The 16016-nt window shown below is 34.9% G+C and overlaps 1 protein-coding gene across 1 annotated transcript; it reads right to left on the bottom strand.

The window, feature by feature from the left end:
- Positions 1-268: 268 nt before the first annotated feature.
- On the bottom strand, positions 269-6117 carry LOC143469305 (peptidyl-prolyl cis-trans isomerase FKBP10-like). The gene is made up of 12 exons (XM_076966956.1): positions 5980-6117; positions 5725-5840; positions 5204-5349; positions 5012-5094; positions 4598-4707; positions 4146-4291; positions 3836-4025; positions 3127-3272; positions 2221-2422; positions 1795-1940; positions 1542-1720; positions 269-835 (listed from the first exon to the last, which is right to left on the bottom strand). The coding sequence occupies exons 1-12, from the start codon at positions 6076-6078 to the stop codon at positions 644-646; spliced, it is 1755 nt and encodes a 584-aa protein (XP_076823071.1). The 5' UTR covers positions 6079-6117; the 3' UTR covers positions 269-643.
- Positions 6118-16016: the final 9899 nt, after the last annotated feature.

The following is a 16016-nucleotide window of genomic DNA, read 5'->3' as shown; positions in this document are numbered from 1 at the left end:
TCAGGCTCAGTATTAGCTGTTGTATTGAGTTTAACCAAAAGTGAATTACATCTCATTGCGGCGAGTGGAACCGCGAATGCTTAAATTAGAATTACCCAATCAGAATCAAGTTTCTAAAATGCGTAGTTGTAAGCTAGTAACATAGTTCATCGTATAAATAGCCTACAAAAATGGAAAGATTCTAAATCTTGTGTATACCGTAGGAAAGCACATTTGTCTGTTTCGAGCGTTTCGGTAAGACTGCTGCACATAAAATACCATGGAAACATTGAACAGCTTGCTGGTTATTATTAGAAATGCATCTACTACATTAGAAAACCTACTAAGCATATAAAAAGGAAGGCAATCGCAATACAAGTACCTTAACAAAAAGCGTAGCACCATGTTGAAAAAATGATTGATCCATGTGACAGTTTGCATGTAAAAAAGCAACAAACAATCTCGATAACTGACCATACAAGACAAAATTTGTGACAACTATTTCGATTCAAAACTAAATGTTAACTTTGGCACGCGTGAACTCGATTGACCTGAGCCTACTAAGATCTTTGAAGCATGATTCCTAAACTGCATGAGTATATGCTGAATATAATAATTGCAACCATATATTAGGTAATACTGCAATAATAAAACATGTACAAAGTTATAATTCGTCCTCGATCTTCGATTGAGGGGGTTCATCATCCGCTAGAAAGGTGAATTCTTGACGATCAATGCGCTCATCCTCATTCTTATCCTGATCGCGGAATAGTTCTGTGATCACGTCTTCTTGTGGATTTCCGGGCTCGAGTTTGGCGTATCCAGCTTCAACTTGATTGAGCAGGTATGACGTAAACTGCAATTTCGAAAAGCGAATGTTTGAATATGGCGACTGCACATACTGTTTAATGGGCGGTATGATGCCACTACACCCGCATACAACTTCTTATATTACATTCTGAGTGTTACTTTCGTGTAAAAAATTCTTGAGCGTACTTTTGAACTTTTCAAAGTATACATGACTTGTCATATTGGAATAAAGAGCGCTACAAATTACATCACAGACACCCCAAAAGGCCGACGTATTTACCAGATTGTTTGTATCCTCTCATTTCTTTGCAGAACAGGCGACGGCGCAAAAGATCTAAACTCTAAAGCGAACGTGGCTAACTGATGGGTTTTTGACGCATTTACAGTTCATTTCATGAGCAGTAATTGTCGTATAGGTGTCTGTCTTTGGTAATACAGTACTGCTAATTAGGAACTGCCTTCTTTCTAATTAAAACAAACAACTTCAAATTTAAAACGTGTAAAAAGTCATTGAATGAAGTCAATTGGAAAAACCATAGTGTTTGTGTACGACTTTGGTTTTTACCACCTACAATTGGAAATACTTCTGCAGAACGAATGAAACAAACCGAAAACTCGCCTGTGGCAAGTTTACAGTGTGTTATGAAAAATTACTGTTTCCTATGGCTCAAAATAAAATAAAGCTAGGACAATAAAAACACATTTTTAACTTTGTTAACTTCATCATCTGCAAATTATATAATATAACCCACTTCAGGAAGAATGATAAATCCATCTTTGTCTTCATCCATTTCATGGAAGAGATCTTCTTCGGATTCAGGAGTATGCTCATCATCCACCCATACGAAGTGCATACCATCTGGTAGAGGATCTTCGATATTATGTAATTCAAATGTGAAATCGAGCACGGCGCTTCCAGGAATGAAGTCATCTGGAAAACATATTTTCAGAGTAATATATAAATACTACATAACCCCAGTTACATGCTGTGTGGAGTACTACTACCTTTGCCTGGTTCACCATAAGCAATGTGAGGAGGAATAACAACTCTTCTTATCTCTCCAACACACATCCCACTTAAGCCTCTGCTCACTCCAGGTATCACTCGACCAGTTCCTATGTATGAGCCCCAATTTCCTGTCCGGTCTTTGCTGGGTATGACCAGTGAAGAAAGACATTAGCCCAGACATTAACAAGCAACCAAAGTTAAAACTTTTTGTCCAATTAATTATTGTTCAGATGACCAAAGCGTTATTTTGAAGTAACGTATATTTCCATTCTGGTGTTTTTATCTGTTATTCCTAAGAGTAGCACAAATTGAACTATATAACTAAAAGTTCTCTTGATGTTTCTAAGAACGAATGACATGGGGTATAAACAAATGATGGGGTTAAACATTAGCGGATTACTATACTGACTAACTCATAGTACCTTGACTCGATTTTTGTGCCATCCATCAGCAAAAGATCATAGTCATATGTCAAATAGTCGCCAGTCTTCGATATCCTTGCACCTTCTTCCTTGCAGTTTTCAGGAAGTGTCATGACTTCAATCTGGACGTCATCTTTCGGGTTGTGAAAGTCGATGATATGAACAGAGAAGGTGAGGACTGCACTGCCAGGAATCTTGTCCTCTAAACAAGTCAGTAAGACAAACGTGGCAATACCAATGGCACATTTGATGATAAAACTTTGTTTATGAAAACATTTTTATTTTAAAATACAAAGCCATTGTCAATTTTATTGTGTAACATGTAACATGTGGTTAATAAAACATTATCTGTGCAGTGCACATATTTACCTAAACGCCCAATCTATGCAAGATTTGATGACTACATAAACTAAACAGATAATGATAAGTGGTAACTACTAACTAGGAAGAATTAAAAAAATGCTTTCTCTTTTCCCATTTGTGTAATTTTTATCATTGTAGTTTTATCTTCTGTCAGTTTTTAAAATAAATTTTTCCAAAATGCCAATTTGTGTTTTACCTTTACAGAGATTTCGTTTTAATGCAGAAACCGATGATGCTGTTCTTTAAAGATATGTGTACATTTGTTTAAATAATGTGCTACTGACTGCTTCAGAATTTATTCATACTTAATATTATGTACAAAAATTGACCATTTTTTGAAAAACATATCCAAAAATGTTTTAAAAACTATAGATTTTAGTGCATTTTTAAAAATTGCCAGTGAGATAAGCCAGTTTTAGGTACAAAAGTGTAATAAATTATCCATTTTTGTATTCATCAAATCCAATTTTTTAAGTCTGAATAAACAAATTTTTCCAAAAACATTCCTCCAGCAATAACAATGATGATGTGAAATGATTTTACCAACACCGCGTTCTCCATAACCAAGATGAGGAGGAAAAGTAATGAGCCTCCACTCTCCCATGCAAGCTCCAATTAAACCTCTTTCCATTCCTGGTATAAGACGTTTGTATCCAACATATGTGTCATATGTGTGTCCACGCTGGTAGCTAGAAACATGAAATTATTTTATAAAACACTCATGCAGCATATACATATCTGTGCATGTAATTCTGATGGCAAGATAGATGCCATGAATATTTTATGATCAGCAGATTTACAGCTTTGCATTTAACAAGCAAAAATACATTATCAAGAAAATAACTGCTATATTAACAAGGTTTATGGACACATTTCTATTGAAGCACATCTTAAGTCACTCAAGCATAAATTATGCTCCAGAACCAAGACAGTACAAAACATATTTACAGCAAAAATACCTACAGTCTTGGATCTAGCCTTCCTTCTGTGCATGAGTCATAAGTTCCAATACTCCGTGCTTAAATAACTTTGCTACACAAGCATTTAACTAATTTTCAGTTTATTTAAACCTGGTATAGTTATTAAACAGCTACCTATGAACTCACGAAGAACGCAAGTTTATATTCTTAAAATAAGTTAACTTTTGTAAGATCTAGTATTTGTTGGATCTACATCTAGTATTTTGCACATATACTCTGCATTCAGCACTTCCACAATGTTGAACAATAATCTATACATTTTTATTACAAACCTGTTATCAAACACTGTTCCATCTGAAAGAGTCCCATTATAATGATACCTCACAAAATCTGTATTCTCTAGTTTACGGGGGCAATTTTCCACTGGTTTCAGAATTTCTACCACCACATCATCATTGGGGTTATGAAAATCAACAATCTCAACATCAAATACAACGGTAGCTGATGGAGGGATATTTTTTTCTAACAGTAAAAGAAATGTCTTAAGCACTGCACAGCATTTTAAATTACTGCTTATAACATATATATTAACAACTTTAGACATAATATAAAGATTATATAATAACAGTTCTGGTGTCCTACCATCCCCTTTTTCTCCATAGGCCAAATGAGGTGGAATAACGATGTTCATTCTTTCCCCAATACAGGCACCAATTAAACCTTCGTCCATTCCTTTTATTAACCAGCCTTGCCCAACATAAGTGTTGTAGGTGCTGTCTTCTTCATAACTAATCATAATTAGACAATAGTAGAAGTTACGCTTATGCAGCGTGCATTATCCTCATTTATCTAATCATGTACACATAGCTCATGATGCACACAAGAGAATTGTAAAATAGAAAAATGATGGTGATAAATTTTAATGTACTTCAAGTGTTTATTTGTGCAATTACAGGTAATTCACATGCACCAGTTATGTTGCATGTACTGTAGTTGTATACTTTTACACCAATACCTCTACATCAATGTACTGTATAGTTATAAATATTCCACAAATAAGGGATATGTACCACTTGCATACAAAATACTGGTACCTTGAATGGAAATGTTTCCCATTTAGAAGTGTTCCATTGTAATGATACCTCACATAATCAGACGTTTTAATTTTTTTGCTACAGTTTTCTGGCATGAATGTTGTAGTAACCTACCGTACAAGAAGGAAACATTTGGACTTGGATTTTACAACAAATGTCATGATCTTGGCCAATTCAACCTAATTAACACATTATAAAACATGGAAGAAACAAATAGCAAATGGCGCAGCCGGACTACTTTCACACAAAAACATGTCACCAGACATTCCCAAAACAAATATCAACAGTCCAACATAGAGCAAAGTTTCACGAGGAACCATCACTGGGTTTAAGTCATGAGTACAATATCCTTAGTCAGATGATAAACATTATCATATCATACCAAATACAGTAGTAAATTGCAGACACACATACCTCAATGGAATCATTAGCATTCCAAATATCCAACAGCACAGCATTAAAAATAATAGTGGCATTGCCGGGAATTAGCCCTTCACCTTTGAAGGAAATTTGATTGATAAGAAATGTTGGTAAGTTTGATGAAAATGTTTGCAAAGTTAAGCCAATTAACCAACAACAAAAGCATGTTATTAGTCAATTATATACCTGTTCCCTCTTCACCATAGGCAAGATGTGGTGGAATAGTGATAAGTCTGTGTTCGTTGACACACATTCCAATCAAACCTTTATCCATGCCATCTATCAACCATCCAGAACCAACATAAGTATTGTAGCTGACCCCGCGTTCATAGCTATCAGAAAAGAATATAACAATAAATGACTAAAGACTAAATGCATGGCATGTACCAGTATATATACATATATATAATTCTTCTAAATGTGTCATTACATGAAACTACTATAGCAAACATAAAATTAAATTATATAAATAAATATCACATATATTTATATACTATACAGTATACATATATTATAACTACAAAAAAACAAATATAAGAAAACATTACAAAAAGAAACTAAATGACAACATTGCTTTTAATGAATGCAAAAATTGTAAAAAAATAATCAAGTTTCAATAGACCTAATTAATAAAAGACAATGTCATAGAATAATGGCATTGTGGTAACCGAATGAAAGCACGAACAGATCTGTTTTGTCTTACTTACCTTGAGTCAAAATACTTTCCATTTGTAAGCATTCCATAATAATGATAATGCACATAGTCTCCTATTTTAACACTTCGCTTACAAACTGATGGCTTCCATATTGGCTTTACCTGCAACTACCATAATACAACACACATATGAACAAACACAGGGATTTGCTATACAACAACCAATTCAAAGTGCTATTTACGAGTACTATGGCACTGAGTGCAGTAAATAGTTTTGGCTTTCGTAAGTTACTTAGCAAAATCTTACCTCTTCTACTCCATAGTCTGTTGCATCAGAAAATAACATCAAAGAAAGTAAGGAACACAAACCAAAAGCACATGATTTATAATTGAATGAAAAAAACATTTTATGTTTCTTTAAACACTAAAATCTACAAAACCTGGAAATACAATAGGAATAATAATCATGATATGGTATAATGGACGGTATAGTATCATGGTATGTTTGCTAAAATAAAACAACAAGTGTAAGCTCAGTGGTGTGGTAGGAAAAGTGTTGGGCTTGTAGAAAGAAAAAGTTTGATTTCCAGTATCGCTATCAGTGCAATGTATGAAAGACACTTGCAACACATGTATATATAAATATATGATATAAAAGAATCAAAAAATAAGTGTGTCAATCAAAACCTGCAGAAAGATAAACTAGGGTTCAAGCGATGATGCAATTTTAAATTGTACAAAGCTTTTTTTAGTCTGAGGACAATGATTTCGATACCATGAAATATTTAGCAAAGTTAATTATTATTAATATGTGGTCCAAAATTATTAACTATGTTAGTTAACTAATGTATCGGTATTCTAAACAAAATTTTGGTAAGCCTATGCATAGTAAGAAGATTAATATGCCATATTGCCATCAGCAGAGCTAAACCAGCAATTTAAGAAATAGAATACCTGAAACAAAACAGCCATAAATAAAACCGCTAAATTGCAAGAAAAAATAGGTGTAGTTTAAAAGAGCACAAAAACATAACGAGTCAACAATACACCAGCTCAAAAGAATTGAGTTATGACAACACTTTGACAAGATCATGTTCTGAAATCACAATGAAGTGAAGTCAAAAAATTAACTTTCTTTGTCGTCAATTTCCAGGAAAATCTTCCTACAAAAGTTATAACCGAAAGAGTAATAAACAGGGTTGCCATCGGTCTCAACTCAAAAATAAGGACGACTAGGAAACGAAAGACGAATACCACCTTAAACAGTGCACAACAGGAGAAAGCAACCAATGTTCCTTATAAAAAACGAGACACTATCTGCATGTTCTTAATTTTGGTATCTCTTTGGTACAAAATGGTGTACTAAAGGTGTCAAAATGCCCAAAATACAAACCATTGCCCTAAAAATAAGACGAAAATAAGGACGCAAGTGAAAATAAGGACATTTCTTAGAAAAAGGGACAAACATATTTTCTAAGACACGGACCTTTAAAATAAGGACAAATCTTAGAAATAAGGACGGCATGGCAACCCTGGTAATAGGGTTGGGCGATAACGATAACGCGTCATAATGGTTGTTGTCAAAATTCCGCAGAGATAAGCTTGGTTCACACTAATGCATTTTAAATGGGAAATGCTACTCTTTGTCACAAAAATCGTTTGTAAAAAAACAAAAAAAAATTTAACGATTTTCTAGAAACAAAAACATGTTTCACATACACACTTTAAGTGCAGTAAACTAAGCTCATCAGTGCTGACTCAGCGCTTTGTATAACGATCTCAGCGCATTGGTTTGAAGTCTTGTCCGTAATTGTGGAAAAACGACCTTATACACAGCATCTGCTTAACAAACCAGTTGCTGTTAAAATTTTAGTGGTTATCATGCTTTACAAACAATCTGAATAGTCTGCCTGCCATGTCCTAAAAATGTAATCTAATGCGAAGTTTTGGTCTTGCGTAATGAATTTTTTTACTAGTGTTCCAGTGAAAATAGCCTAGGTCTACTGATAGCCAATCACAGGTATAAGCAATGCAGTTATTTCTGCATTTCCGTTATAGATTAATCGTTAAATAGTTTAAGGAAAAGACACTTCACATTGACAAAAAGTTGTTATTTTCAAAACCATAGTAGGCCTTGTCAACCATGAACAAAAAATTACTTGTAATGTTCATCATTTGCATCATTGTGAATTTTTCAGTTAATTTCATGTTGCAGTACCATTGCAGTATTTTGAAAAGATTGAAAACTACCTTTTAAAATATATTTCATTACTACTACGGTAGGAAACTGCAGAAAAAATTTTGATTGTGCTTTGTGAAGGCTGTGTGCTAAATCCCATTTCAAATGCATTACCATAGACGTCGATATTTCAAAAGAAAAAATGGGGGAGGGGCAAATTGAAAGTTGGGGATTTCCCCATTGTGAGAGCGTAAGATCGGCAAAACATTATCGTTACCATGTAGTCATGTAATGCATTTTATGAAGTGACCCGGCCTGTTTTTCCAACTTGTTCCAAGAAAAATGTTACGCCTACTTCTATTAACACTGTAACGCAAAACGAATTTCTTAGCAAAGTTAAAACAAGTGTTCTTCACTAAAAACACTATCAAAAAAGATTTGCATGATGTATCTGAGAACATGGTAATCGACAACTTGTTGTGCAAAAAGCTTTCAAATTATTTTAAAGCAAATTATTCTTTCGTTTTATTTTCATTGAATTAATTATGAAAGTATACAAAGTTATAATTATGTATGGGAAGCAAACGTTTGGCTTTATCAAATAATTCATATCTTTGGAGCAATTTTTAAGAGCAGCCTTTTCGCTTTGGTCTAATGCAGGGGTGGGCAACATACGGCCCGCGGGCCGGATCCGGCTCGCGATGGGATTTTGAGCGGCCCGCAGACAGTTTCCGGTCTTACATGATAATGTGGCCTGAGGCCACATTCTGCCGCAATCCCTGTATTGCGTCACTGAATAAGTCTAAGTTTGCCAACCTGAGAAAGATGGCCATGAATCTACTTGTTCTGTTCGGGTCTACATACATTTATGAGCAAACATTTTCGACCATGAACATTAATAAGACAAAGCTGCGTTCCAATCTATTCAGCAATCCGGCCCGCCAAGTACTTCATTTTCTCATATCAGGCCCGCCGACCGAAGAAGTTGCCCGCCCCTGGTCTAATGCTATACTGATTGCCCATCATTAACAACAGGTTGAGTGACATTGCGTTGGTAAATACGACGCGTCCTAAACTTTTTTATTGTAGTACCAAGAGCCAAAACAGTTGAAAACATAATTAATCAGAAGCCGATATTACAGCCATACAGCATTTTTTTTTGATGTTATTTAAAAGCTGTTAACAAATTTTCAATTATCGCCACAACCATTTTCGTAATATTTTTAACATCACCCGCTATTGTGACGCTTCAGTTCCCGAGAGCCAAAGGGTGAAAAATTTGATAGATTCACTTACTGTTATTCATCACAAATTTGAATTGGCAAAACTACACATTACGAAGTTTATTTACAGAAGAACACGTTGCTTATAGCGTGCGAGTTGAATCCATTCTTTGGACTTGGTTAAAAAGTTTAGCAGTTTAATACCGGTAAATGGCTGGACACATCACCAGTGACAATATCAAATGGAAAAAATGCATTATTATTTCATAGTTGAGGTGTTTTCAGAAATGCCATCCTTGTTACGCTTTCTAATTTCTTTTATTATCTCGTTTCACACTTTGGGCTTTCTTGACTCACTTCTGCTTGTCTGTCCCGTGTTGCACTCTTTACTCTTGCAGCTGTTATTTTATTATCTTGCGTTATCCGTTCTCTCTTGAGTTTTCTCATGTGATATGCAACTGTTACTGTCTCTCTCTACTCCCTCGTTTCGTTTTGCACCTTTTCTTCTCTCATCGGGTTGCCTTTGCATTTCAATGCGCTAATTATCTTCAATCGTACTTATGCCCAACTCCTGAATGACAGTGCAGGTGATTTCAAAAACCATTATCTATTGCAGTTAGGGCGGAACATTGACGGTGATAGCAGAAATAAGAAAATTTTAATTTATAAGAAGTTACGCGGGTAAACTGAAGATCAAAAGGACGGAGATGAACCTGTAAATTTATTACATTCATGCAGGGTTGTAATGCAACCAAGTCATTTGTTTCAGACTCAAGTGAAGTCGAATCATTTTGTGACTTGAGTTAAGTCGAATGATCTAAGAATGTGACTAGTTCAGCAGCATCTGTTTACCAAAGTTGATAAATCAAACCAAACATTTTCGCAGACTGGTTTATGACTCTCGCTTTATACAGGGAGAAGTGAGCAATGGTGTGATATAGTAGTTAGCAATGGGGCTTGTATGCTGGAGGTCTTTGATTCGAATCTTGCTATTGCTTGACATTTTTTGTCTAAATTTACTTTTAATATAATTGAGTCATAAAAGGTGCGAGTTTTGGTCAGAGGGGATTAGTTTTAGGTTAATTAACACTTTGCAAAAATTAGTGTATGATGTGATAACTTGAAAATTAACATGCATTTCAATTCACAGACTAGCGTAATTTCTGATTATCAGATTCGTAATTTCCTACCTCATTAAACGGCGGCCGATAAAACAAGTGTCTATTTTACCGGCCACTGTTTAACGAAGTAAGAAAATACCAATTACGTAACCGGCTAACTGTTTATTGAAGAAGCTTTTTCCAAAATTATTAAAATTTGGTCCCCAATTGTGACATTAAACACATAGAGTGACTCAGTAGATGGCTATTATACAAATTTTTTCGGTATATACCATTGGGTCCAAGACAATTTTAGACTGAACATGCGCAGGATTTATGCGTTTGTCCTAAAGCAATTGATGTTGATTGACTAAAGACATTTAGTTAGGACTGTAATAAACATAAGCTAATCTAAATAGAGCTTGATCTAAAAATATGTCTACATAAGCCTAGCCTTCTATGTACAGTACCGTAACTCTACATAGCCTACTGCATACTTTATCAAGTGCCAAGTTTAAGACCAATTAACCGATAATAGTTGCTGTGATGTTTAGTTTTGTTCTGTAATAAACTCTTTTTTAATGAATTCCTTAATGGGGTCCCATTCATACAAAGAAAAGAAAATGCAGTGGAGAAATGAACACCAAGAAAGGATAACACAAAAGTTAAATGATAAAACAAACTTTGCTGCCAGCATCGTGTCACAATCCAGATACCAACTAAGAAATGACAAACTGTTAAACAAAACACGTGTTTTTCTTCAAGTTTTAAAACGCATGCCAATGCTCCTGTCTTCCATACTAAAGGTTTTGAGCATATTTTGCATGGTATCCATGCTTAAAAGTTTAAAGCATAATTATTTAAATTAAAGTTATTGTGCAGTGCGACACAATACACCACATTTAATGTAAAAAAATGCGTATGTTTTGTCGTTTTGTTATTATTTGTGTAATTGTTTTGATCTACTTAACCCAACTGCAATCTGCATGCTTAGCTTAAAATTTACTGCAAGCATAAAAATCTTCACCCCTCGGTTACCGAGTCGACATCGTACCAAATCAATCATTTTTTCGCCAAAAGTGTAGTGGGGACAAAAATCAAGCCAGTTGTTACCAATGTTCCCTCTAAGCTGCGCGCGTGCGCAAATGCGCACTGCTGACACGGTCTCCGCGAACAGAAAATCTGTGCTGCTCACAAGAAAATAATCCAACCTGAATTGAAAATAAAATAAACACATAATAATGGCCACAGTGCGCACGTGGCACGTCTGATGTTGCTCACGGTGGTCCAAGGGACCGCTCAGGGAGTTAGTGTGTTTGCTCAGGCTCGTAAAAAATTAGAGGGAACATTGGTTGTTACTAAAATGCGCCAATGAACAGAGAAAAGTGACAAAGCCGAAAAAGCTTAAAACGTGCTGGTAACAACTAGGCCTAGCATGGCCACTAAACCTATAATTAGTCAAATCCATAAAACATAAGTTGAAAAAGTTAAAACATAAATTAATGTTAGCCCAAGTCAGGAAGTGTTAACAGAGTACCAAAGCAAATTTTATTTGACTTAAGATGCTAGTTTCATTGTCATAAGAGCAACCCTTTTAGAGATAAATGTACTAGTTGCAGCTTTGGACACCTTGTGAAACAAGGACAACCCTTAGATCTATCTGTGGTCATAGTGTATTTTAAAGACTTCCACAGCTAGGTTCGGTGATATTCACCAATAATAACATTCCAGCTTACATTCGGTATCATACGCAGTAGGCTACATGGCGTACCGCTGCACGCAGTCGGGCTACGGTACTGTACGTAGACAACAAAACTTATACATAGAACTAGTTTTAAATCAGGCTCAATTTAGATTAGCTTGAGATTACTACAGTCCTAAATATAAGCGCATAATTAATCAACACTAATTGCTTTAAAAACACCTTTAACTTATACATAAATCTCGCGAATGTTTAGGCTAAACTTGTCATACATCTGAGGGCATTCATCAAAAAAATTTCTGCGAAAACCATCTGTTAACCCCCTTTATGTGTTTTACGTCACAATTTTTTCATGACATCGGCAGCCGGTAAAATAGACGCTGCCTTGGTGTACACTTGCCTAATGTTATTTTATTACAAATCGGTGTGCCATAGAGCATAGCGTTGAACCTGCAGTAAGTGAAAAGATTCATCAACGTGTACACCGAACTTTCTTATCTTCACACCTATTTATAAAAAAAAAAAAAAAATGGTGGCTTGAACGTCAATTCATAAAAAATAAACAGATAATTGAGGTTTCAATGCACGCCATCACACCTAACTCAGCAGATTCTAAATACCTAAAGATGGAAAAGAGCTGTGTGAGCCCTAGAGGAGTCGGCGAGCGCCTCACCTAAAATAATATTACTACAGGGAGATTCCCATTTGAAAGACTAATGCCATAATTCTTCATAAACAGGTTATATATAACCATAGATATCTTATATATGTAAGATATCTATGTATATAACTAGTTTTATATAGGATGTCCATGTAATACTCTCTACAATTTACACCAGTGAATCCCAACCGCGGCTCCAAGCTAGTTTTCTTGCGGCTCTCATTGACCTCTGAAAATCCCACAAAAAATATAAGAAATCTTTTTATAATAATTAGGGTGATTATTTGTTGACTTGTCAAACAAAGTCAAAAATTGGTCAAAATTTGTGTGATTTGTGTTATTTTTCATGTTAGTGTTGCTATTCGTTGGTACATGCTTTCATGCTTTAAAATTTTTGTTATAATTACTTGAGTATTTTTATGCAGCTCCATACGTACTCTGAAGTTTGAAATGCGGCCCCGAAACCAAAAAAGGTTGGAAACCACTGATTTACACTATCTAGTATTCTAGTGTAAAGAGTATTATGGTAATGCCGTTGTTTTTGCAGTATTTGCATAGAAATCTAAATTTTTCATAATATTGAAATCTCCACATGTTTGCTGTAACCATAAAATAGCAATAATAATTTATAATAAGCGTTCGTTGTTGTTACAACAAAATTGTTAACAGACTTTTTCTATTCAGTGGAAAATAAGCTACAAACTTTTTCATACTGAGACGTTCACTATGAAGTCCATCCTTTATTAGGCTATATCAGAAAAATTGTTTACGGACTGTTTCTATACACGGAAAAAATACATGACAAATAAGATCCATTTTTAAAGCGGAAAAATTTTTTTTTTTCTAAAAATGGGTTTGCATAAAAACTTTGCAATGGGTGTTTTTTTGCTATCGGTTTGTTTTCTTAATGTTCGATTTTCCGTGCGATATAACATTCCAAGGCTGAAATTTTACATTCCTTGCGAGGCACGGTGAACTCTAAAGACAATATAAAACATAAGATTCCATTACACTAAAAACATGTTACAAATACACTAAAAAACATGTTTATTTGTCACAGTATGAAAAATCCGATTAATTTATTGCATTAAAACGTAACGTACTATAGAAGATTCTAATAATTAATGCGTCAATTTAATAAAAGTGTACCAAATCAAATTTATTTAATTGTCGCTGTACTGTATAGAAAAAGTTTGTAAATAAATTTGCTGATATAATAAACGTCTCAGTATGCAAAATTTCTTATACTTTCTGTCACTGATCGAAAAAACTCTGTAAACAATTTTGTTTGATATACTATAATAAGCGATGGACTTTTTGGTGATCTTCTCAGTATGATAAATCTGTACAGTCTATACTGACAGCTAAACTAAATCAAGCTTGTCCATTTGTCACTGAATCTCTTACTGAAAAAGTCCGTTAACAAATTCGCTGATGTAATAACGGATGAATGTCATAGAAAACGTCCCAGTATTAAAAATCCGTAGCTAGAAAATCAAGCTTATTGACACTGTAGAAAATGTCCGTAAACAATTTCGTTGAAATAATAAGCGATGGACCTGATGTAATTGCTGATCATCAAAAAAGTTGAAACTTCATTTGAATATGTAGCGGCCGTTGGGTGTTTGTTTGGTTTGTCGCTGGTTGGCGCCCTCGGGACGTTCCCAGCATGTGTTGATTTCTGCACTGAACGTTCGTTTCACCACTCCAGTTCCGCTTTTCCAATGCTTGCGTGCACAGGACTGTTTTCGATTAAAGGCTTGAGCTAAGATGGTCGTGTTTTAACCTTTAATATATGAGCGAAGCTAGCTTACACTGAAACAGCAGCCTTCTAAGTCAGGAGTCAGCAACGGATTAACCTAACAACTTAACAGCTCTAGCCTTCACCATAAATATTTAACGGATCAAATTGTTTAGTCCTTTTTTTAACTATTTTAGAGAATTCGCAAAAGTTCGAAAATTTTACGCGATTGCCGCCTTTTACCCTGTGCCGACTAATAGCGTTCTTACTACAGATTGATTTGATTGTAATTAGTTATTGCTTGATCGATTGTTCGTTAGTCTGACTCCATTGATATTCGAGTTCGTTGATCACTGATAGACTAATTGGGCATCACAGTACAATAACCAAACTGACAATGCTCTTGAATATAATTGTATTATTGATTCACAACGAAACGGTTATTGCTTTCAAAGCACAAAATAGAGATGCAGTTAGTATGACTTCCAATTCTGGACTGAACAATTGAAATCTAGCGCGTAGGGCTCTGTGGTAACGAATGACGTAATTCAGAAGTAATATAAATGTGTTACGTATACTAAACACGGCCAAAATATAATACAACGCATGTTGTTCAACATACGAAATAGAACACTAATAAAATTTTAATATCGTCAGATCTGCACAAGAAATCCGTATAAATAGGGGCTAATTATGACAATTAGCACGCCCCTTGGGCATTTCAAAAAAGTCCGCTCGCGGTAAAAACCACTTGTGACATTGAAGCTTCTGGGAGAGGATGCATACTGAATGCATCTCTATTTTGTGCTCTAAAAGTGATAACCGTTTCATTGTAAATCAATTATAACATATAATGGTTGGCACACTGGTGACCCCGACTTGATTTGAACAGGCAATCTTCTAATCTGGAGTTAAAACTGCATATAAATTCCATAGAAATAAGGGCTAATCATGAAAATTAGCACAACCCTTTCCCGTTTTCATAAAATCGTGGTTTAGAGTTCAGCAGTTATGAAAACATTCCTTAATGATACATATACGATTTATTTATTGTTTCGATGTAATAAACGGCTTTCTGAATAATCCTAACGTAACTACCGGTATAAGGACAACATCAGATTTTATCATGGATATCCTATATAAAACATAGGACTATATAGGATTACATGATATCTATATTTTATAGGATACCTATGGATTTTACCAATTCCGACGTTTTCGCGAATTCAATAAACAGCCCTACGACCGCAGTCATTCTGGCAGAATCCTAGCGAGATCATAGAACCCGAAACAACAAAAGAGAAGCGCGACGTTGACAAACGCATAGCCAAGCAATATGCATAGGCTACTTAAAGCGTCCATAGCAAATGGTCAACCACGAACAAAAGCGAATTTATGAAAAATATAAGGCATAAAATCGGTAAACAAAACAAAATATGATTAACTTTGCAATTAAAACAAAGTTTAGATAAACCTAACAAGTACTCAAACAACACTCCATCCATCACCAGCAAGACAGGAAAAACAGTGATTCGATCCAATATTTTAATGGATTCTGCTGAGCATTCTATTTTGGTGTTCCCCTTTTTTATTTGCTAATATTAACAGAAATTTACTCACCTTTACGATGGTTACGTCTTAGGCTCCGTATATGCTTGCAAAAAGCCTAATTTATTTTTAAGTTTATTATAAAGTGAAATCACTTACAATACAGTTAATCAAAATCTCGCATGGGGCT

This window comes from Clavelina lepadiformis, chromosome 8 (assembly GCF_947623445.1).
Source record: "Clavelina lepadiformis chromosome 8, kaClaLepa1.1, whole genome shotgun sequence".
Classification (NCBI taxonomy): domain Eukaryota; kingdom Metazoa; phylum Chordata; class Ascidiacea; order Aplousobranchia; family Clavelinidae; genus Clavelina; species Clavelina lepadiformis.
This window is presented reverse-complemented; position numbering and strand designations above follow the sequence as displayed.

What these genes read in the sequence shown, in the direction of transcription:
- LOC143469305 (XM_076966956.1), bottom strand. Translation starts at nt 6,078, where the DNA reads ATGTTTTTTTCATTCAATTATAAATCATGTGCTTTTGGTTTGTGTTCC. An exon ending in GGGAAACATTTCCATTCAAG is followed by an intron (nt 4,292 to 4,597) that starts GTACCAGTATTT and finishes AATTATGATTAG; the next exon opens with TTATGAAGAAGACAGCACCT. An exon ending in TTATGGAGAACGCGGTGTTG is followed by an intron (nt 2,423 to 3,126) that starts GTAAAATCATTT and finishes TGACTTGTTTAG; the next exon opens with AGGACAAGATTCCTGGCAGT.